Genomic DNA, 23,435 nt, shown 5'->3' on the forward strand with positions numbered 1-23,435 from the left:
GTCGTAGAAGCCCTCAACTTGATGCCGGAATTACACGGTAAGCGTTGTCAAGAAGGGGGATCGAACGACTGTTTTGCCATGGATCAACCCGTTGACTCTTTGTCTTTTTCTTTTGTTTTTATACTGGGGCAAGTGACCGTTAAGGCCGCACTGCAACGGTCAGCTGAGGGTAGTTTTGGGAAAGGAAGGAAAGAGAGGGCAAATGGGAAAGGCATCGCTTGAAGGGCTTTAGAGTAATTACGTAGTTGGCATCATACAGCTGGATGCCACCTGGAAGCCGCTAAAAGGAGTACTCCAAATGAAAGCTATCCATTATGCGCCAGCTCATCATTGGCTATGGTTTTTTTATCAATTCTTTTTTGTATTTAATTAACATTCTCATATTATTTAAAATTTAAGAAATTTAGGTTTTTATGAATTAAAATTTAGTATTACCAAAATAAATCATTGTTATGCCTTCACATAATTTAACCATTAAAATAAAATTAGTACATATTTCTTAACTTTTACTTTTAAAAATAAAAATGAATTTTTTTTATTCCTCCCCCGATTTCAATGCTTTGTCTTAACTAATTTGAACCGAGCCGCATTACACACTTGATTTTGGTGGGTAAGTCTACTAATAATTATTTTTTTACATACACAATAACTCGAACTCCATACATTACTTACGCGATATCAAACTGCTTACCACTTGAATCAATCTCTGTTGATATAAATTTTCTTTTTATAGTTGAAATTTATATTTTTTATAGAATATTTATATTTAAAAAATTTAATTATATAATTTCATTTTTATCATTTGATTTAATTAGCATTAATAAAACAAAAATAATTTCAATCAGATAAGTCTTATAATTTAATACTATTAGTAAATTTTATCGCTATAGTAATTACTAAGAAAAAAGTGATTAGTAATGAGAAAGGTTAAAAGAGAGAGTAAAGTAGGGAGATGATTTTGTTTAGGGTATTTATGTTCCTTTGGATCTAAGGGTCTGTTTGTTTAGCTGTAATTGGTTTTCCATAAAATGAATTACTAGAATTTGAATTACTGGAATTTGAATTACTGGAAAATGAATTACTGGAATTTGAATTCTGGAAAATGAATTACATTTCTGTAAAATGAATTACATTTCTGGAAAATGAATTACATTTCTAGAAAACATCTGGAAAACGTTTTATGATGTTTGGAAGATGTTATTTAAACATTTTTTCGGTATATTTTAGTGAAATAAAATTTTATAAATTATATTAATTATTTATTAAAGTAATAGTACTATATTATTTTTTAAAAATATTAATTAGTATATTTTAATATCTTTACTAAAATATTATTGAAATATATAAATAATATTATTCATTATTAAATATATAAAAAAATTTATTATATATTATTAAAATAAAAATAATATCTTATATTATTATAATATAATTGATTATTTTATAATATTAAAAATATAATATTATATTATTATAAATATTAATAAATATATTTTAAATATTTTAATAATTAATATTTTGATGAAAATGATATTAAAATATTTTATTAATATTAAATTCATAAAATAAAATTATTTTGAGTATTTTTGCTTTGAAGTGAAAAGTTCGGAAAATGACTTACGGAAAATGAATCCGTGAGTCATTTTACAGAAAACACAAAGGAAATTCTGTTACTAGGAAAATGAATTACATTCCGGAAAACGAATTACGTGAAATAAACACGGGAAAACGTTTTTCGGAAAACGAATTACATGAAACAAACACGGGAAAATATTTTCCGAAAAACGAATTACGTGAAACAAACACGGGAATTCGAGGAAAACCAATTCCGTAATTCCAATTACGGGAAACAAACAGACCCTAAAACCCGTTTTGAAACGCTAATCACGGACGCCATTTCACAGAATTTTTTAATTTTTATTTTAAAAACATCGTGACCCATCATATAATTAAACTGAATTCAATAATTCGGATAATCATGTATTATATATATATATATATGAATGATTTATTCATAAAAATATTTGCGTAAACTATGTCAATAGTCTCCTTTATTTTTGATTTAATCGAATTTGGTCACCAATTTAAAAATTAAGGGTACATGGTCTTTAATATTATCAATCCGTTTGACTTTAGTCTTTAATATTATCGATCCATTCAATTTTAATCCCTCAATCGTTGATTCCCATTCGATTTAGTCCTAAACTATGTCACGTATTCGTTAAGGGTTAACGGCGAAGGGACTTAAACCAGACAGACTGTTAATGTTAAAAATCATTTACTCTTAATTTTTAAATTAGTGACCATTGGACAGACTATAAACAAAAGGAACTATTCACATAGTTTATCAAAAAAAAATCTTAGTTTTTTTCTTTTTTCTTACGTCATTATTATTTTTTTCATTTTTTATGATATGTGACATTAGATTTAATGCTACAGCTGGTATTAATTATTTTTTAATTTTATTATATTATACTTTTATTTTTTTAATTTTTAATAATTCTACTTTTATAATATATATTTTTTATATTAGTAGCACATTTTCATATATTTTTTGACATTTATGACATATTTTTCTTTATTTTTTAACATGTTTTTTCAATTGTTTAGTCATTTATTTTCGTTTATTATTTTTCTCAATGTTTTTTAAAGTATCATTTTTCTCAATGTTAAATTTAATATTGCCACAACTTATCAAGATGGCGCTTATTTATTATCATGTTGATCTTCTATACTTTGGACCCTCAAATTGGATTTGGATATGTAATTTGCGTTTATGGATAATTTTCTCGCATTGATTAATTATGATTTACGGTTTGTCAGTAATATTTCAATAACTTGATTATCTTTTGTGGTTTGTTTATCGATGTGGTCAGATATGTTCGTATCTATCTTCTGTTCGAGTTTATTTAATTAAATTTTTTAATTTTTTTCCGTAAATTCTTGTGTGATCATAAGTAACTAATTATTTTTGTTAATGAATATAAGAAATTATCATTATGTTTTAGTTTATAATTATAGTTATAATCTTTCATTGTAATTTGGTATTCTTTATCCTTTTAATAAAATTTGTTATTTTATTAAACAAAAATAATTTTATCAGATGTCAAATTTCAAAATTTTAGGCATAATATCGTATTAATCATATATTTATTATAAATATTAAACGTGTTTTCCCAAATCATTTTTAAATTAAAAAATTACAATTGTATTTTTAGAAACAAAAAACAAAAAAAAATTGTGTACACTGCCGTATGTGATGTGACCTCTGCAAAGATTTTTTTTTTTAATGAATTTAAATTAGAAAGATGATAGGCTAGAATTTATTTTAAAAGAAGGCCAAAATAATTAAAGTAGAAGAATCCAAACACAAATTTTGAATTAAAAAGATTTGTCGGAAACGTAAAGGACGAAATTGCAATTTGGGAAAATGCCAAGGGCAGAGAGGGAATATTATATAGAATGGCAGTTCTTTTTTTTTTCCAACACCGGATTCTCTCTCTTTGTCTATGCTGTTTTGATTTTGATCTTTAACTCATTAATCGGAGGGATTTAATCTTAATTAAAATTAGAGTAAAGTACACAAATAGTCCCTCAACTATAGGATACTATTTTAATAAGTCTTTCGATTATTAAAAGTTACAAAATGATCACTCTACTATTTATTATGTTACAAACTCGTTCTTTTTTGTTAAAAAATTAACGGAAGTTTGAGCTGGACGTTAACCTATTGACTGGATATAATAAAATATGATCTCATAATCTCGAACGACTATCATATCTCATATAACATGTTTACGTCCAACTCAGACGATCGCTAATTTTTTTAAAAAAAGGATGAGTTCGAAACATAATTAATAGTCGGATGACCATTTCGTAACTTTTCATAGTCGAAGGACTCAACAAAATAACATCATATAGTCGAGGGACCATTTTATAATTTTTAATAATGAGAGGACTCAAAAAATAACATCATATAATTGAAGGACCATTTGTGTGCTTTACTCTTAAGTTAAAATGCCTAAAAAAAAATTATATGTAAGATTATGATATAATCTTGAGGATTAAAATAATGTGTATGAAGATTATTTATGGCCATGGGAACAATCAAGTTGTGGCTATTATAAATATTTTATCTCTTTTGATTTAGATAGAGAATTACAGTCTGTGATTTAACACGATTGATTTATATTTAGTTTCTTTGTTTCTTTAAGGAGGGAGAGAGAAAGAAGTAGAGACGATGGTTCTAGATCTTTCTCTTAGTCTTGATCGAGACGTTTTATAATAATCTTTGCCTAACATAAAATCGTGATTATTACTTTAGATTGACAAACTCAGTAAATACAATTACCTTATAGTAAATTTTGCTATGGGAGATCACGTGAAAATGTTAGAGTTCGATTCAAAAATTACTTCCAAGCATACAAAATTACTTCCTATCGCGTGAATTATAAGGCACAGATCGTTCACACCGAGTGTGTCGCATTCGATTATCAGATCATGGATTCGACCGTCGTCGCAAAACTACGCCTTGGTAGCAAACACACTCTTGCCGAAAGCATGCTCTTTCTAGGCCACCAAAATGGCACTAGAAGGAACATGATTTGCACCGGTTTTCTTACGTGCTTCTTTCCTCATGTCCCCAATAAGCAACACCGTTTCCTTGTTGGCAACGACGACGACGTAGAACCCTTCGACCGGTTCGGAACCGGATCCGTTGAGCCGAAGAAAGGTCCGGATATACATCGATTTTACAAGAGTATGCTTGTAAACTCTTGGACCCTTTTCTCTTGGACAACAACCAAGGCTTTACATCAACCTTACAAAGAAATTGATTTGCAGAATCATCAATCCCTACACTCAACCTTTGCCCCCATCAAGCCCTTGGTCCAAGTCACAGTTATTAAACAAGGCCGACCTCGAATTCGACATGGATGAACACAAGCAACCAAATTCTGGGCAGTTTTAGTACTTGGTGATGATGAATCAGCCACTTGAACTCCATTTTCACAAAAACAAGATGGAAAATCTCTCATTTCTCCCCTAGAATTCACTTCTTTTTCTCTTTGATTCTCTACACAAACTGTTTACTCCTCACCTATTGTAACCTAAAAGTGCACAATCCTTTGGGGTGTTTGGTTCAAGGATTGTGGGATTCCTTTGTTTGGTTGGCCGGGAATCTCATTCCCGGTAATATTTTATTACTAATAGTAGATTTTTTAGGATATATTACCGGGAATGTCATTACCTCCATTCCCTTAGGTATTGTAACATTACCGGCGTTTTGGACTAAAATACCCTTAAATTTTTATTTTTTTTTCAAAAATATTCTTCTTCTGTCATTAAATAATAAAAATTATACGAAGGTTAAATTACAAATTTATCCTTAAATTATTTTAGATTTACAAAAAAAAACTATAATTAAAATTTTATATAAAGTTCAGGGGTTAAAAAAAATTTACCCTTCCATTAAACCTTTTTTATATTTTAAATTTTGTAAAAAAAATTATATAAATATTATGAATTTAATTTTTTAAAGAAAATATATAAATATTTTACAATTTGTAATATTATACAAATATATAATTAGGACAATTTGGTCAAATATACATTCCAATAATCTTTTATTCCTTTAACCAAACACGATAATCTTACATTCCTGCTAAATCAACCAAACACAAAATACAACATTCCCAGTAATCATATTTCCTGGTAATCTTTTATTCTCACTGGTAATCTTACATTCTGTGAACTAAACGCACCCTTAAAAGTTTAAAAAAGTAACAGAAACAGGAGCCCTTACCTTAAACTGAACAGTTATTAAAACTGTCCCAGGAAAAAAAAACATCTCAAACACCGGTCGTGTAGGCTTGATTTGATCTGAGATGGAACATTTTTCTTTTTTCTTTTCTTTTCAAGTTTCAGTGGTCTGTGGAGAATATATAAAACGTACAAATAAATTGAGCTCTGTGACGGGGGAAAAAGGTGCTTCATCTGATGGACGCAAGAAAAACACGAGTATTTCAATTTGCTTGCACGATTTATGTATATAAATAAATTAATTAATTAGATCTAATATTGATACTTTAACATGAAGACATGTTTATATATATATATATATATATATATATAACATGATGACACGGTTAGCATGTTAATGTTGGTATACTTCCATGGTAGATGATTACTATGTTTATGTTTTTTTAAGTTTAATATACAAATAAATATTAAAATTATATTCAAAGTTAAATTTAGATGTATAAAGATTTTTTTTTGTTATAGATAAATGTTTAACGTTCTCCCCGTCACAATTTTACGTGTTTAGACTATAACAACTAATTAAAAAATATGTTATCCAATAAATATCATGATTATATTTTTTTTAAAAATACTTTTTTGAATTTTTTTTTTTAAAAGTTAAAAAAAATAAAATCTTAAACCTCCTGTCCTTCCTCCCCCATTCCCCCTCCCTCAACCGCAATTTTCCCTTTTCAATCTGATTTTTAGAGATTTGGGTTTTGATTTAGGTTTTTTTTTTGTAATTTTATAATTTTTTTTAAATTATAAATTTATGTTTTTAATTTAAATAAAAAAATTAAAATTTTATAAGACAACATGTGTCACTTAACGACCATTACAGCCCATGCACCTAAAAGTGTAATGTTGGAAATGTTAGACACTTATTTTTAACGAAAAATTATTTAGGCACCTAAAGTTAATTTTGAGTATAGTTTGGACACTTATTTTTATATTAAACATTTTTTTATTGAATAATCTAGAGTGATTACAAGGTAATATATGTTCAGAGCTTTTTCAATCTATTAACAACGTACACACACTCTACAAATACAATTGCTCATATTCAAGATATTTAAGAAGACGATGATTACTATGTTTATGTTTTTTAGTTTAAAGGTTTAGGAAATATACATATATTCTTAGAATTCAAAATAATATATTTAACCAATAATTGAGATTTTAATATATATATATATATATATATATATATATATCGGGTAAATTATACATTTAGTATATTAACTATCATTTTTATTTTGTTTTAGTCATCTAACGATTATTATTTTCTTTAAAATCATATCTAACGTTACATTTTAGTCATCCGTGTTAAAAAAGTAACAAAAATACTGACGTTACATTTTTCCAATTATGATATAGTAATCTTATGGTGCCACATCAACATCGCCGTTAACTTTTTAATCACGTGTGATCAAAATAAAATAAAAACTAAATGTTAGGTATGATTTTGAAAACAATACTATTAATGTGTCCAAAACTTAGGTGATTTAAGTCTCCCATGTTTTTTTAAGTGAATTTTCATTGTAAAATCATTATAAAAGAAAGGTAGATTCTTCATGGTCATCTTCAATGAATGCACAATGCCATTTTTCTAAAGAGACAGCTTAGCCAGACTTATTCAAGCAATCCTCCTCATTGGACATTAAAAAAGTTTCATTTATTTTATTTTACGATCTTTTTAATTATATTTAATCTCATTATTTAAAATAATTTCATTATCTGTGTCAACAATATCTAAACAAATGGTTAATATATATATTTTTAATAATATAATTTTCATTTTTAATATTTTTTGAATGTTTTTTATATTTTATATTTTAAATAAATTTTAGTTTTTTTTGAAAAATTTAGTAAGTTCTTGAATTTTATTTTTAAAAAATAAGTTTAGCCCATATCATGATATTAGTCACGTCATTAGCATGATGAACCGCTACATTAACACCATAAAGATCAACAATGGAAATTGATTGAATAGTCACATTAAATTGATTTTTTAAGTTAGAGAGATGTATTAAATGTAAAAATGATTCGATAATCACAATATTTTTTTAAATACAAGAATTTCGTATACTTTTTAACTGAAATAATATGAAAATCATACTATGGTTTTATAAATCTCAAAATTTAATATTCATTGATAAAAATATTATAAACCCCTTGACTATGTGTAATATGGAGTCATGGTGTTAGTAAGCCAGAAATTAGGCAACTTTAGCAGGAGAGAACTATCGTGGTCCTTTCTCTTCCTTAGGCAATTCATTAAAAGAACATCAACAAAAGATAAGGAAAAGAAATGACCACCATCCATTAAAATGTTCGTCTCAACTTCAACTTGAATCTCGGCAAAAGATTAATCTTTTAGCACTATTGAGCACAAAACATAAATATTTGGTTTCGGTTGGTCAATTGTTAGTTAGTGGCAAAGTCACTTAAACACCCAATATATCTCTTCCATTTTATCATTTCTTCTACTTTGTTTCAACCCCACAAACTTCGAAGACTTTTTCTTTTCTTTTTCAATGTTGTAGTATTAAGAAAAATCGAAACTTTGAGTTGAATTCTCCAAGTGATTCTTGTTCTACAATCTTAATTGTTGGGTTAATCAAAGAAAGAAATTGTAGCTTTTATTGTTTGAGGAAAGTTAAAAGTTCCTTAATTGTTGGGTTATCTATGGCTTCTGCTTCTTTTCTGTTTGCAGCCACTGGTTTGGGTTCAGTGGCTCGGGTGAAGTCTCCAAGGCTCTTTGTGAAATCTTCTTTAGACACCAATGTTTCTGACATGAGTGTTAATGGTAATTTCTCTTTTTTTCTCCTGTATTTTTAATTTGCCTTATTTTCTTCCCCCTTTTGGGCTCTTCTGGATTATGGGTATTCTTGTTTATCTCATCTTTTTTTTGTTCTTTTTGGTAGATAACATATTGAATTATATTTAGTTTAGCTGAATTTACAGGGATGACATAGCTCTGAAAAGATATTTGGAATCTGAAAATGGGTTTTGCTTTATCTTATTTGCAAAGTGCTATCTAGTAAATTGTTTAAATAGCTTGATTTTGCCTTTTTCAGCTTGGAAGAAAAGGAGAAATGTATAATGAATTGAAGTTATTCTATAGGGAGATAGCTTAGAGTTCTGGTTCTTATCATTTAAAAGATCAGTAGTATTGGATGCTGACAATCATGTTGAGAAATTGTAGTTCTAAATAGGTTGAATTGAAGTTTTCATGTCATCATGGTAGATAATTGGATTTTTTTTTTTGCAGCTCCAAAGGGATTGTTTCCACCTGAACCCGAACATTACAGGGGACCGAAGCTGAAGGTGGCTATTATCGGAGCTGGCCTTGCTGGCATGTCAACAGCTGTTGAGCTATTGGATCAAGGCCATGAGGTTTTTCTTATCTCTGAGTAGCTGTTTTACAATACCATAACCAGATTGGAGTTTCAATGTGAATAAGAATTACCAAGCAGAACCATAATTTTACAGTTTTCAGTTTCGGATAACCCATTTCCGCAAACTTATTTCCTTAAACAAACATGGTTTCGTGATAATTCAATATAGTGGCAGTAATTTGATTGTTACTTCGGTTTCTTCAGGTTGATATATATGAGTGCAGGCCTTTCATTGGAGGCAAAGTAGGTTCTTTTGTTGATAGAAAAGGAAACCACATTGAGATGGGGCTGCATGTTTTCTTTGGTTGCTACAACAATCTATTCCGTTTGATGAAAAAGGTGAAGCACTGGGCCTTACGTAGTGACAAGACATTCTCATGGTTATTTGACATTGTATGATCCATGCCAAATTATTTATAGGAAAACATGTTCAATTTTGCAAGGAAATAGGATTTTTGTATCATTCATGCCATATATCGGATACCTATGTCCGACACTTGCACCCAATGCTGTATAACATAATATTATCCTTTAAATATAGGTTCAACTGTTTATCTGGCTTCTAACAGTGTTTTTTTCCTTGATCCCTACTTGATCTTAGGTGGGTGCAGATAAAAATCTACTTGTGAAGGATCATACTCACACATTCGTAAACAAAGGGGGCGAAATTGGTGGTATGGTTTTACGTTAAATCCTATTGAAACAAATCGAACTAAAATGGTAATTCATTTAGTCATGCTTTCCTTTGTTCAATTTCATGACTTTGAATTTGGATGCAGAACTTGATTTTAGATTTCCCATTGGAGCTCCCATACATGGAATTAATGCCTTTTTAACTACAAATCAACTGAAGGTTTTATACCATCCTTTTCTTATTCATAATTATTGCTACTGCCACAGTCATATCATCAACGGCATTTTTAAGAATTTTTTTGTCAAATTCTTAAGTTGTATAGCCTACAGTATACCTTTCCTGTTAATATAAGTTTTATTTTCATTTCCTGAGCTAAACTAGATGGTTCTCAAGCTACTCGATTCATATTTTTCAACTGCAGACTTACGATAAAGCAAGAAATGCCGTGGCACTTGCCTTAAGTCCAGTCGTGAAGGCTCTTGTTGATCCAGATGGAGCGTTGAAGGATATAAGAGATTTGGATAGTGTATGTCAGATTACTTTAATAGGCATTCATTTAACATCTTAATCGCGTGAAGTTGACCTACACCATTTGTGATCAATTTTCTTTCTTTCATTCTTGTTTCGAAGGTAGTTAAACTCAAACTAAGTGACTTTACATAATTCTCATGCTTTTCTCACGCATCAATCATTTTTGCTCTTTCCTATATTCTTCTTTTCCAGTAAACAACTTGTTCTTGGCATTTTCTTTTACGTTTTCCCTATGCATTTCTCATATACTTAAAATTCATTTACCTTTTGCAGATAAGCTTCTCCGATTGGTTTTTGTCTAAAGGTGGTACGCGCATGAGTATCCAGAGAATGTGGGATCCGGTTGCTTATGCCTTGGGTTTCATTGACTGTGATAACATAAGCGCTCGTTGCATGCTCACCATTTTCTCGCTGTTTGCCACTAAGACAGAGGCTTCCCTTCTGCGCATGCTGAAGGGTTCTCCAGATGTTTACTTGAGTGGTCCCATCAGAAATTATATAACAGAAAGAGGAGGCAGGTATGTTATAAATATAGGCATACAAACTATTCAATGCAGATTAATGGTTCTCATATATGCTTCTTCTATAAATAATTGACTAGTTCTTATTTTTAATAGCTTTATTTGCTAAAACAGGTTCCATCTGAGGTGGGGGTGCAGAGAAATACTTTACGATAAATCCGCTGATGGAGAGATATATGTTACGAGACTTGCCATGTCTAAAGTAAATCACCTCAGATGTTGGTTCTTGTAAATATTGGAAATTTAGTTGCAATATATGTTTTAATCAGAACTGTTTAATAGATTGAGCCTAAGGTTTGGCACATTCATACCGGCTGTATGAGAAGCAAAAAAAATTAAAATGCAAACTCAATTGCTTAATGATGTTAAGGTTTTGAGCTCACCTTTTTCTTCTATTTTTTTTGCAGGCTACTAATAAGAAACTTGTAAAAGCTGATGCTTATGTTGCTGGTCTGAAATCGGATCTTCAAAAAGTTCCAATTTTAGCTTTTCGTTTTATATAGAATGACTCTTTATCATTGCTTCTTTATCGATGGCAGCATGTGATGTCCCTGGAATAAAGAGGCTGCTTCCATCACAGTGGAGGGAATTGCAATTTTTTAATAACATTTACGAGCTAGTCGGAGTACCAGTTGTTACCGTACAACTTAGGTACAATGGCTGGGTCACGGAGTTACGGGATCTAGAGCGCTCAAGGTAATTCTTTCATCTCATTTTACTCTGGTTGTGAATAAAGTGGGTTTTTTTTAACAGCCTAATAAAAGCATCCTGCTTTGCTTCATAAGAACTAACAAGTAGCTTATTATGCTACGTTTCCTCATTTGTCCTTAACTCATTAAAAGGCAACTGAGGCAAGCTGTTGGCCTTGATAATCTCCTGTACACTCCGGATGCGGATTTCTCCTGCTTTGCAGACTTAGCTCTCACTTCTCCAGAAGATTACTACATTGAGGGACAAGGTTCATTGCTTCAGTAAGAACATGCTTTTTTCTTAGGGTTATTACTTTGTATATTTACATTGTGCAATGGTTTTTCTTCTTTTGCTACATATTCCTGTATTTAGTAACTATTTTCGCTGTTATGGACTTAAAAACGAAAAGAAAAAAACTGATTTCAGTCTTAAACATCTAAATACTATTTAATCATTTATACCATGTTAATTGCTGGGTCTGGACCGAAATTTGATAACCTGTAAATAGGAGCTTGTGTATTTCTATAACTCTGTTGAGACTTTTGACCAATTCTTACTTGCTTGGGTGGCGTGTTTCAGATGTGTCTTGACACCAGGGGACCCTTACATGCCATTGCCAAATGAAGAAATCATAAAGAGAGTAGCAAAGCAGGTTGGAAACTTCAAAGCAACCCTTGTTCTTAAGTTGAATGCAATTTTCATTAGAGCAAAATGATTGTCTGAGTTCATTTCCACTTTCTGAGCTGATCGTATTTTACACGATAAAACATCCATGTCTTTGGATTCACTAGATTCTATAACATGCTTCTGGTTGAATTTAAACTCATAGTGTAGGCACACAAATTGAAGTTGGTATCAAAAGCTGTGGCTTGTTCTTGTGCACACTAGTGCCTATTTCTAATGTTTGATAAGTTGTGACCAAGCCACTATAATCTCGAAGAGGGGCTATATCGAAGTAGTTGGAGACATGGAGGATCGAGAAAAGAATTTAGTTGCTCATGTAGTCACATTTACTTTTTCTTTTTTTCTTTTAACATCAGCTAGTCTAGTGAAGTGGACTGTGTATTTTAGTGTGGACCAGGTACCTTTGTAACAGTTTACTTTTAAAATCTCTCCATCATTGTCTCAAACGCTTGTGATTACCGTCTGTTAACCGTTCATACCTTATTTGATGTTTTAATGAAGGCTATTGAAGTTTCACTCTCATGATCGTCACATCTTTAATCTTCCTGTTTTGTTGACAGGTTTCCGATTTATTCCCCTCATCCCGAGGGTTAGAAGTTACTTGGTCATCTGTTGTCAAAATCGGTCAATCTCTATATCGTGAAGGACCTGGTAAAGATCCATTCAGACCTGATCAGAAGACACCTATAAAGAACTTCTTTCTGGCTGGATCTTATACAAAGCAGGCAAGTTCTACTTTTCTTTTTCCATCTTAGAAATGCCGAGTTATCAAACCCTGGTTACATCACATCCCTCCACCCGCTGCGAATGTCTGAAGTTCCTGCATTGCTAGGAAGAAAGCTGTTTCTTCTATATCAAGAAGCCGACGTGAGGGAAACACGAAAAGAGAAGTTATTTAAGAATCCTGAAGAGCATTAACAACTGTTTATTAATAAACCTAGTCTCCTACAAAACTCAATCAAAGCACATGAACACATACATGATTGATTGGTAAAATTTATCAGGTCATTCTTGTGAAACTGAGTTCCGGGTTTCGGTGCAAGAAATGAGTTATAAATTTTGCCTGGTTTTACTGTGTGCAGGATTACATAGATAGCATGGAAGGAGCGACTTTGTCTGGAAGACAAGCATCAGCCTACATATGTGATGCTGGGGAAGAATTAGTGGCACTGCAAAAGAAGCTTGCTGCTGCGATTGGATCTCAACAACAGATTCCTGATGAGTTCAGCCTTGTATAAATACTTCATTGATCATTTGTCACACAGACTTCAATGATTTTATAGTTCTAAAAAAGTTGAAATTCCAGATTATTGGAGCAAATGAGTTTCAGAATTGGCATTATGCCAAGATTAGCCCCCCCAACATTTATCAAAATGGTCATTTTGACTCGTTCTTTTTTTTGGAGCAATTTGGCACTCCAACATTTTATTTTGGGACAAAAAGGTTTCTCTATAGATGGAAATCGTCAGTTAACACGATTAACCCTCCAAAATAGTATCTTTTAACCCTAAAATAAAACGTTCAGAGCCAAAGCGACTATTCTTTCAAATATTAGGGGTTTTTTTGACTTAAAATAAAATATTGAGACCAAAATGCTAAAAAAGAGAATATGGGTCAAATGACCATTTTAACAAATGTTGAGGATTAATTTTGACATTATGCCTTCAAAATTAAGATCAACTTTATGGGAATCCCGGAAGTCGTGTCAAGCAACCACTTTTAGTCAATGGATAAGTATAACATCTTCCTAGCTTGATAACCATTCTTAATTTGGTCCTTTACAAAAATAAAACACAAGCTCTGTAATTTAAAACGAAAGTAGTGATCTTGATGCATAAAACCACAAACTTTATTACTCAAACACAAGCTCAGCTATCATGCCACAATAAAACCCACATCTTTTACAGCAAAACACATACATCTTTGACCAACAGTTTTACATGAAAACATGGTATTTTAAATACCGTTACTAGCTTGATATTGCTTAAATTATGTCTCAAGTGTGAATCTTTGTGTATGCAAGAAATTTATATTGAGAGATTCATCTACCAAAGTCAGACGTACAACGTGAGTAGATCTAGATTAATCAAGACAATATCTTGAAACCGAGATGGTTAATCTTATATAGATTAGATATTTATCTTTTAAAATATTAATTTTTTTTTTCATTTTGGTGTAACAATACAGTTTTTAAACATGTTGAGTATGAGGTAAGTGAAATGTATATCCTATCATAAGCATTTTTAAAAAGATATAATTAATGTCTCTTGAAGTATATGTATGAAATATTAAAAGGATATGTCCTCGGACCAAGGCTGAGATTTTTCATAAGCACCGATTTGAAAGGTGTGTTGAGCCAAGTGTCCACGATTTCCTTTGCGGTGCCGATAAGGGTTGACATGCCGGAGAGTGCCGAAACGTTGCAGTTATTGATGGAGCGATTGTTGCGAGCCTCGTCCGTTGTGAGACAAGTGGTCGGGGAATTTGTTGGCGAAGACCGTGACTCCGACACCGGTTCCACATGCGAGGAGGCCACGGATTTCCACTGAGGGGGAGGTGGTGGCGGAAGAGACTCGACGGCCGACTTCAGCCCCGATGTTGTAGTAGGAGTTGATTCCAAGGTCTTCGACTTCTATTTTGAGGGAGCGGAGGTGGGCTACCATGGCGTCTTTTACCTCGGCGCTGAAGGAGTCAGCTCCGGCAATGACCTTGAATGGCATGATTGCGGAATCAGCCACGATGCGGCGGTGGGAGGAGGAGAGTAACTGAAGTGAACTTGGGAATCGAAGTACAGGAGCAAATTCAGTGGCTGTTACGATTAGATCTCAATTCAATTATATATAAAGAGTCAAATGGCAAGTTAGTAAATATAATATATATATATATATAAGGTGCATGCTTTATTTTTAGGGTAAGTTATATCAAGTTAGTCAATATTACTAAGATTACAAACTAGTCACTAAATTTTAAAAAACTATAATCAAGTCATTCAATTAATTTGATTGTAACAATCATATCATTATATCGATAAATTGTAAATGATTGTTTAACGTATTTTAATCATGAAAAAATTAAATGTTTCTAAAATTACAATTGAGTCCTTCAACTAATCGATTATAACAATAAAATTGTATGCAATATAAAATCTAGTAGACTATAATGATTGATGAATCCCGAATTTCATTAAGTCATTATATTATCATTGATCTTCTTGTTCAACTCATCAAATTAGATTCTTGAAAATACTCTCAAAATAAATCACCACAAGATACTCAAATTAGATTCATCTGTGACCAAATCATATAATTCAACATAATTGAGGATTATATCATAATTATCATCAATATCAAAAAATAAATTGAATAATTTAAACACTCAAGGCAGACGATATCAATATTGTTCATGTGGTATTGATACTTTCTTGGAATAATATCGATACTAGATGATGGTATCGATATTGTCCTTGATGTTGTTGATAATTTTGATATGACCCTCAGTTATGTTCAATTATATGATTTGGTCACATATGAATCTAATTGAGATTATATTTACAACTTAGTCCTTAAAATCATAATTGATTAATTTATTATTCGGTAATCGAATTAGGGTAAAAGTTATTGTAACATCATCTACTTGATTCCTGACTAGACCGAGTTGAAGGTGTAATATTTAATGGTATTAGAGCTATTGTTTAGTCGATTCTATGACTAAATCGAGAATGATTGTGTAATGTTTGATATTGTTTAAATTTGAATTGCATATGCCACTTAGGAGTTTATATTGTTATTGAACCATGACTTGCAACTAATGCAATCTACTTATATTGAATGGTTATCAAGATTTCTAGAGATCCAAGTCATTCTACGGGTTTTGAGCTTATCAGTGATTCCTCATAGTATGGAGAGGATCGTCGATCTTAGAGTTCTCCAGACATTTCGGCTTGAGCAGATCCACCTTCGGCTCCTGTAGCGAATTTACATTCAGCATAAGTAGCATATTTCTATAACACGTTTGCAATGTTCTGTCAGTTCATGAAGTCAATGAACTAGCCTCAGACCCATCTACCTCATTCATCGAGCTTCATGGCTCCTATTAACAAGTTATCTTAGTCCCGAGCGCACATATTTACCGGTTTGGATGATGATCATCTAGAGACTGTTGAATACTGGTTGGGCAATACTCTGAATATTCTGGAGAAGCAACTTCAATGCTTAAATGAGCACAAATTATAGTGTGTAATAGCCTTGATATCCGACAAGGCTCAGAATTGGTGGGAAACCTCTATCTTGACTGTCTTCGGGGAGAGAGTTAGGTGAGACTTTTTTCTGGTTGAATCCAAGAAGAAGTATACGACAGCAATTATCTAGTCGAGGAGAAAGAAGTTCATGTATCTGAAGTAGGTAGGCAAGACAGTGGATGAGTATGTTAAAGAATTTTGCAGGTTGTGTAGGTATGGACCTAAGTATGTTAATACATTAGAAGATAAGTGTTGTATGTTCATGGATGATCTCAACAGTAAGCTACGACCTCTTTCTATTGGTCTGGGGATGTCTGATTTACAAGAGCTGGTTAATAAAGTGATGGCTACTGAGTTAGCTCAGTGGGTGAGGAAGGGGAGAGCAGGTGACTCCCGTCGATCTGATAACAAATTTCGTAATTCATCATACATAGTCCAAAATGATCTTCATGTTGTCGAAATGTGCATATTATTCATAAAATGATTTTTTGATACCCTTAACCTTCGAGAAGCTCAAAACTCAAATCACATATTTGTAACAAAATTAATTTAGTGACTTAATTGTAACTTTCTAAAATATGACGACATGTTTGTAAACATACTAATGATATGTGGTGTGATTTACCCGGAGAAATAATTAAAAATGTTTGTTTGAGATTTAACGTTACAATGATATGATTATTACTATCAATTAATTAAACAATTTGATTATGACTTTTTAAATATGATAGTTTATTTGTAAATATACTAATAATAGAGTGGCGTATAATGCAATTTATTATTATTTTTATTTATGTCCTTATGCATACAATTTATTTTAAATGTTTATGCATATTGTCATATGGCTAGAGTTTCAACTAATTGATCCATGCGGACTTAGACAATTTCTCAATTGAATTGACTTCTAAGTCAGCTTTCACTATATCTTTGTGAGAAATTAAGCTCACTAAGCGATGAACAAACCCACTGGGATTAACAAATATGCAAAAACTATTACGAAAGGAGTTGTATAAGCCATCAAGAGTTGAATAATGTGCGGAAGTGTAAACACTATCGGGGCTATCTAAGCCACCAAAAGAGGCAACAAAACACAAAAGCTAAGAACATTGAGAAATAAGTGTGACAAAAGCTAAGAAACAAATAGAAAATTTAGAGTAAATGCTCTTTTCTATTACTCTGAAAGTGAAAATGAGATGGAATGATTACAAATGAGGTGAGAAGACCTCTAATTATAGTTGAGTTTCCTATGATCCAACAGCTTAAATCAAATTACATCAACGACCTATATTGAATCCTATCTTATCAAGATCTCTATCTTATCTTATCTAAGGCATTCGAATTCAAAATTATCTACATTGTCCCTTTAATTCAATTAATTATCTCTTCTTAAATTAAGTAATAATCCTTATCTTCCAAGGATCAGGCCAGGTCTAATTGTCTGGGAAGGCTCAATACTATGCACAACACTCTACGGATATAAACGCACACGTCACGGTCTAAATTCTGCGGGTTGTGACACCCCTCATCAAATCTCACAAAGTCCTCATCACTCTATTCGAATGGACTCGGACTTGATCCTTTATGAAATCTTCAACATTCTCCAAGGTTTTGGACAAGCGGAAGTCTGCGCAAAAAACCCATTTTGTAAGTACTTGTGCATACATCTCGGACTCAAATACATTGCCCGTGACAATATATTAATAATTAAATTACTAATTTTGAATAAATATACATAAAAATATACCCCAATTGTAAAAGTATAAATATATTTTTATACAAGTAGAAATTTAAAATTATAATTAAGTTTGACAATTTAATGAGCCTATATATATTTTTATTATATAAAAATATAAAATAGTTAATATAAAAAATATTTTAAAAATCTTCAGTCAAATAGTTTTAAAATATATTATTTATAAAATATAATTATTTAAAATAATTATAATAAAAAAATTTAAAAATAAAAGGAGAGAGTTTGATAATGTAATTTTCATTTTCCTATGGTTATACTTTCACTCATCTTCAACTTATAATAAAAAACCTCTTAATATTTTGATAATGAATACTTATACTCCTACATATATAAGGTTCGAATGTAAAACTTTAAATGATAACAACAAATCCAACCAACTGACAGTTAAGTTAGATGAGTATAGATAAAATATTATTACTTGTTAATTATTATATAGATATCGTTACTAGTAGATGAATTGTTTTAATAAAAATTAAATGTTTCATTCAACTCTTAATGTTTAATTATAGAAAATTTCAATTTATTCACTGAATTTTTAAATTTAACTCGTTTAAGTCACTCAATTGTTACTTATTTAATATTATTTAATTTTTTGGGGTAAATTTATGTAAAAAGATCTTAAATTTTTCTCTCAAACTCAAATTTTTCTGACTCTCGTTAATATATCATTGCAAGAATATTTTATTTAAGACATGAACAATGAAGAGATCTAGAAGAAAAAAATATATATATATTCATATTCTACATTTATCAAACAGTGAAGATTATATATCAAAATTTTAACTGGAGTTTTACTGATTTTAAGGATAAAATCATACGTCCGTCCCTAATTACTATGTCGTGATTAATCAAACCTTTCATTTGTTTTTTTTATTCAATCATTAAATAATGCTTCAATCATTAAATGGTAGAGAGAGAGAGAAAAAAACTCGAGTAGTAAAGGGACTTTACATTAATCATCAAAGCAATGAAGAATAAAAGAGAAATTGAAAGATAAGAAAGGTTGGTATATGAATTTGTAATGATGTGCCATCAACAACAATTGTGAACAACAGCTCCTCATGTTCTGGCGCAGAAAGTTCATACTTTATGCTGTAAAATCAAGGGTTTTCAAAATCTGGTTTGGAACTGATAGTTTAATCAAGAATCCTAGGTGGTAATAGTGGAGATCTAGAAGGAAATGCAGTCTAATATAAGGTTAAAAAAATATTATCAAAAATATTAATATTTTTTAATATTTTCTATAGATCTTTATTTAAAGTATTATTTTTTTACCGAAAATATTAATATCGGACTCTACGTAAAATGTTATTTTTTCTATTGGGTACGTTAATATCGAAAAAAATCATTTTAGGTAACGAAATTAACATTTCCGATAGAAAATAAAAATAATATTTTAGGTAGCACTCTACCGAAAATGTTAAAAAATATTAACATTTTCAATATCGTCTTTCCTTAGTCTTATATTAGACTATCGTACAACAAAATAATCCGGTAATAATGGAAGGATAGCGATGGTGGAGGATTTTGCTCCTTTACTTTTGGGTATAGTTATGATTTTAGCTTTTTCTTTTTTAAGGGAAGTTTAAGAAGCAACAGTTTAATTTAAAGTTAAAAAATAACGACCTTAGGCATAATCAAAAATATGATAAAAAAATTATAATATTTTAGATTGAATGCAATCTAAAAGTTTACTTTTTCATAACATTTTCAGCTGGCAACAAAAAATATTACTCGACTTAAAATGTTATGATTTTATCATATTTTTCGTTGTATCCCAAAATTATATTTTTAGCCTTAAATTAGGTTGTTGTACAATAGAATTATTTTTTTAGGGTTTAAGTAACTTTTTTTTTGAATAGTCTGAGTTATTATAAGATAATATATGTTCAAATTTTTCTTAACCAATTAACAACGCACACACCTTATAGATGCAACTGCTCGAATCATTGATCTCTAAGAAGAATAATATTTCTTTTTACTGCTGAGATCACTTGATGAGTTCTAGAGTAACTTTTAATCCTTAATTTAACCTATGTTCTTTTATAAATTTATTTAGATTCAAATTAATAAAATCGTTAGTTTCTATTTTTAAAGTTTAAAGTATTTTATGATTTTTTAGAAAAATTTTAAACATTTTAATTAACATGTGTATTTGTTATTGGTTGAATATAATTAATTAATTTTTATGCGTCTCTAATTAGAGGATCGAAAATAAAAACAAATCTTTAATTTAAAAAGAAATGTTACTAATTTAAACTTATTACTAATAATATAAAATAAAAATAAAATGATTAATCCTGATTTTGTTTAAAAAAAACATAATTATACTTTTGCTTTTGCTTTGAGTTGTGCTGTCCAAGTGCTTATGTGGGCCTAAATAATAGGCTTTTGAACTCTTCTTTATGTTCAATTGAAGAAAAAAAGTTTAAGAAATAAGCACTAAGGTTATCATTCTTTGGGTTTCATTCATATATACAACTTAACAAAAGAATTTTATTTTATTTTATTTGTTAAATATAATTAAATATTTGACAATGTCTTAATTATGATTATAAAGTTAATGAAAATATTAAAATCTATTGAGTGGCCTCAACTGTTAAAGTTAGTGTTGTTATCTCTTAGGGTGCGTTTGGTTCACGGAATATAAGATTACCAGTGGGAATAGGATTACCGGAATGTAGCATTACCTAACACATTACTGGGAATGTTACATTACTGTGTTTGGTTTGTTTGGCAGTAATGTAAGATTACAGTGTTTGGTTGAAGGAATAAAAGATTACTAGAATGTATATTTTACCAAATTGACCTTGTTCTATATTTTTTAACAAGTGAAATTCTAATTATTTAAATAAAAATCATTTACATAAAAAATCATCGATAATATATTTAAATAAAAATTATTTATATAAAATCTCATATCATAGTTGTTTGTATTGCCATTCATGCATTATATCCATTGATCATACAGAGAGTAGATGTTCTAAACATTCAATGCAATTGTGGCAGGATCATAGATATTACAAATTGAGAAGAAATAACTGCACTGAGAATTTATAACAGTTATCCATTGTCATATAGTATGCATGTCTAACTGTAGGAAAAATCCTAGTCGAATGGAAATTTATAGCAAGTACTGAACATTTGCAAAGAAATACGAGCCTTTTATATAACTTATAATATAGGACAACAATGATACATTTACAACCAAGTGATTATTATCATAATACACCACATTACAAACTAAATACCAGCATAACCCAACGGTTGTATATGTCGACTGGTTAGAGAACAGAAGGCCTCATACTTAAACCATCTGTATACAGAACGTTTTAACTTCATTACATTCATATGATTCACCTCACAAGTTGCTCTTTTACATTTTTTCCCATCATCGAATTGGGGGCAGCATCACCGGCCTTTCTTAGATTACAAAGCAATGCATCACGCCCTGTCAAAACTATTTTGAAAAAGATATCTACTTCTTTTGAAAGATTATCCAACCCTTGTGCCCATGGTAGTGTATTAGGGACAGTTAAGTCTAACAAATGCTTGGACGAACCAGAGAAAGCAGCAGCAAAGACACTGCATATATGTGTAGTTGCCACCTTAGCTCCATACATAGCTCGCATCAACACCTTTCCTTTTGAAGAGTTCTTAACTTTTGGCAAGTTTAGTGATTCCAAAAGGTTGTCCAAGATTGGCTGACAAGTTTCAATTATGGGGTTTTTGGAGCTAATGTGCTCTTTTCAGTTATCAAGTGAGGAAGAGGCCCGTGTGAACTGCTCTGGGTAGTCGGACTCCAACTTATGCAAGACATACTGAAGCATGAGATGGCCTTGGTTAAGCCGTGTAAGCTCAGAGGTAAAAGCATTACTGATATCAAGAAGCTTCACACTGATATTCAGGTATACATCCATCCATTTTTCATTCCAATCAGTCACAGGGAGATCAAGCTCAGTTATCAGGTTCTTTATGTCACAATGAATCTCATAAAGTAACTCCATTGTCAATTTCATCCATGACAAGCTGAGGATGTCACCCTTATCTTTAGGCACAAGTTTTTTCAGCCTCTTTGATAAGGTGGCCTCAAAAGTGTTCAATAAAGAAGTATTGGAGACAACTGAGAACCCTTAGGCGATATCATACGGAAATGATTTTCAAAATGGAAGAAATGGCGATTTGGTTCCTGAGGACGACTCATCTTGACGTATTTAACTACAAAAAATAAAAGAACAAATTCAATCATCAGAACTCAAACTCAAATAACATTAATAATTCCATGGGTTATAGTAAACAAAAACACCCAGAAGTTTCTATAAATATTCATCTTTATATTTACAAGAATAGAAGCCTTAAAGCCGTAATCTCCATAACAACAACAAACTATTAGTTCCAGGACACATCACACAACAACAAAAGCATTCCTCTGAAAACCTCCCTCTCGTTTCTAATGAGAAGGCAAATTAAGTTGAACATTTCTTCGAAACAATACCCAGTAGATCTAACCACCAAAATACCTCATAAACATCAAAATTCATTACCAATTAGATAAGCCGAATTTTTTGGATTAAAAAAAATGATTGACCGCGATGAAGACCAATTATTTTACACCATAATCAGGCCAATATATGCAAAAGATCTGGTGAAACAGTAAAATAAGGAGACATGTTCAAAAACAATCAAGTCAAAGTAGCAAGTGAAGATCTCCTTGATCTCCTTCATTTCCTTCAAGGTCATCCAAGAAAAAACTGAACACACATATATTTTAAAAACAATTCTTTAACGTCCAAAGTCAAAAACACGTAAACTAAAGCCAGTTCTAATAAAACTATCAAAAAGATATCCGCAAACAAAACTGAAAGTAAATAAACCAATTATATATGTAACCTTACCAGTATTAGATCCTTAAATCCGAACAGAAGTAAAAACTCTCGACAGATTGATGGTGCTTTGTTAGGAACTTAATATTAAAAAATAACAACCTAAAACTAAGAATCCTCAACTACAAAATTTTCTCGGAATAAATTGTGTTTCTTCCGAAACAAACAAATATGGGAGAATTAAAAAGATCTAAAGAAAAAGAAGCAAAAAAGGATCAGAAACAAATCATAACCCTAACAACCTTCCTCTCATAATATAATAAAAGAATTTCTGTTTCTTCAGAATCGAAAAAAGAACATAT

At 30.7% G+C, this 23,435-nt stretch overlaps 1 protein-coding gene and 2 pseudogenes across 1 annotated transcript; 1 reads left to right on the plus strand and 2 right to left on the minus strand.

Moving 5' to 3' along the window:
- Positions 1-4,377: 4,377 nt before the first annotated feature.
- Positions 4,378-5,912, minus strand: LOC120138879 (annotated as a pseudogene).
- Positions 5,913-8,051: 2,139 nt separating this feature from the next.
- On the plus strand, positions 8,052-13,567 carry LOC120138884 (zeta-carotene desaturase, chloroplastic/chromoplastic). Its single transcript, XM_039154273.1, has 14 exons — positions 8,052-8,608; positions 9,074-9,198; positions 9,405-9,539; positions 9,802-9,874; positions 9,980-10,053; positions 10,256-10,360; positions 10,639-10,883; positions 11,001-11,088; positions 11,294-11,336; positions 11,426-11,582; positions 11,729-11,857; positions 12,156-12,228; positions 12,821-12,985; positions 13,343-13,567. Exons 1-14 carry the CDS (start codon positions 8,488-8,490, stop codon positions 13,496-13,498), a joined length of 1,689 nt encoding a protein of 562 aa, XP_039010204.1. The 5' UTR covers positions 8,052-8,487; the 3' UTR covers positions 13,499-13,567.
- Positions 13,568-21,554: 7,987 nt separating this feature from the next.
- On the minus strand, positions 21,555-22,469 carry LOC120138875 (annotated as a pseudogene).
- Between the last annotated feature and the right edge of the window lie 966 nt (positions 22,470-23,435).

The sequence above is a fragment of the Hibiscus syriacus genome, unplaced genomic scaffold (genome assembly GCF_006381635.1).
Source record: "Hibiscus syriacus cultivar Baekdansim isolate YM2019G1 unplaced genomic scaffold, ASM638163v2 tig00110713_pilon, whole genome shotgun sequence".
NCBI classification, from domain to species: Eukaryota; Viridiplantae; Streptophyta; class Magnoliopsida; order Malvales; family Malvaceae; genus Hibiscus; species Hibiscus syriacus.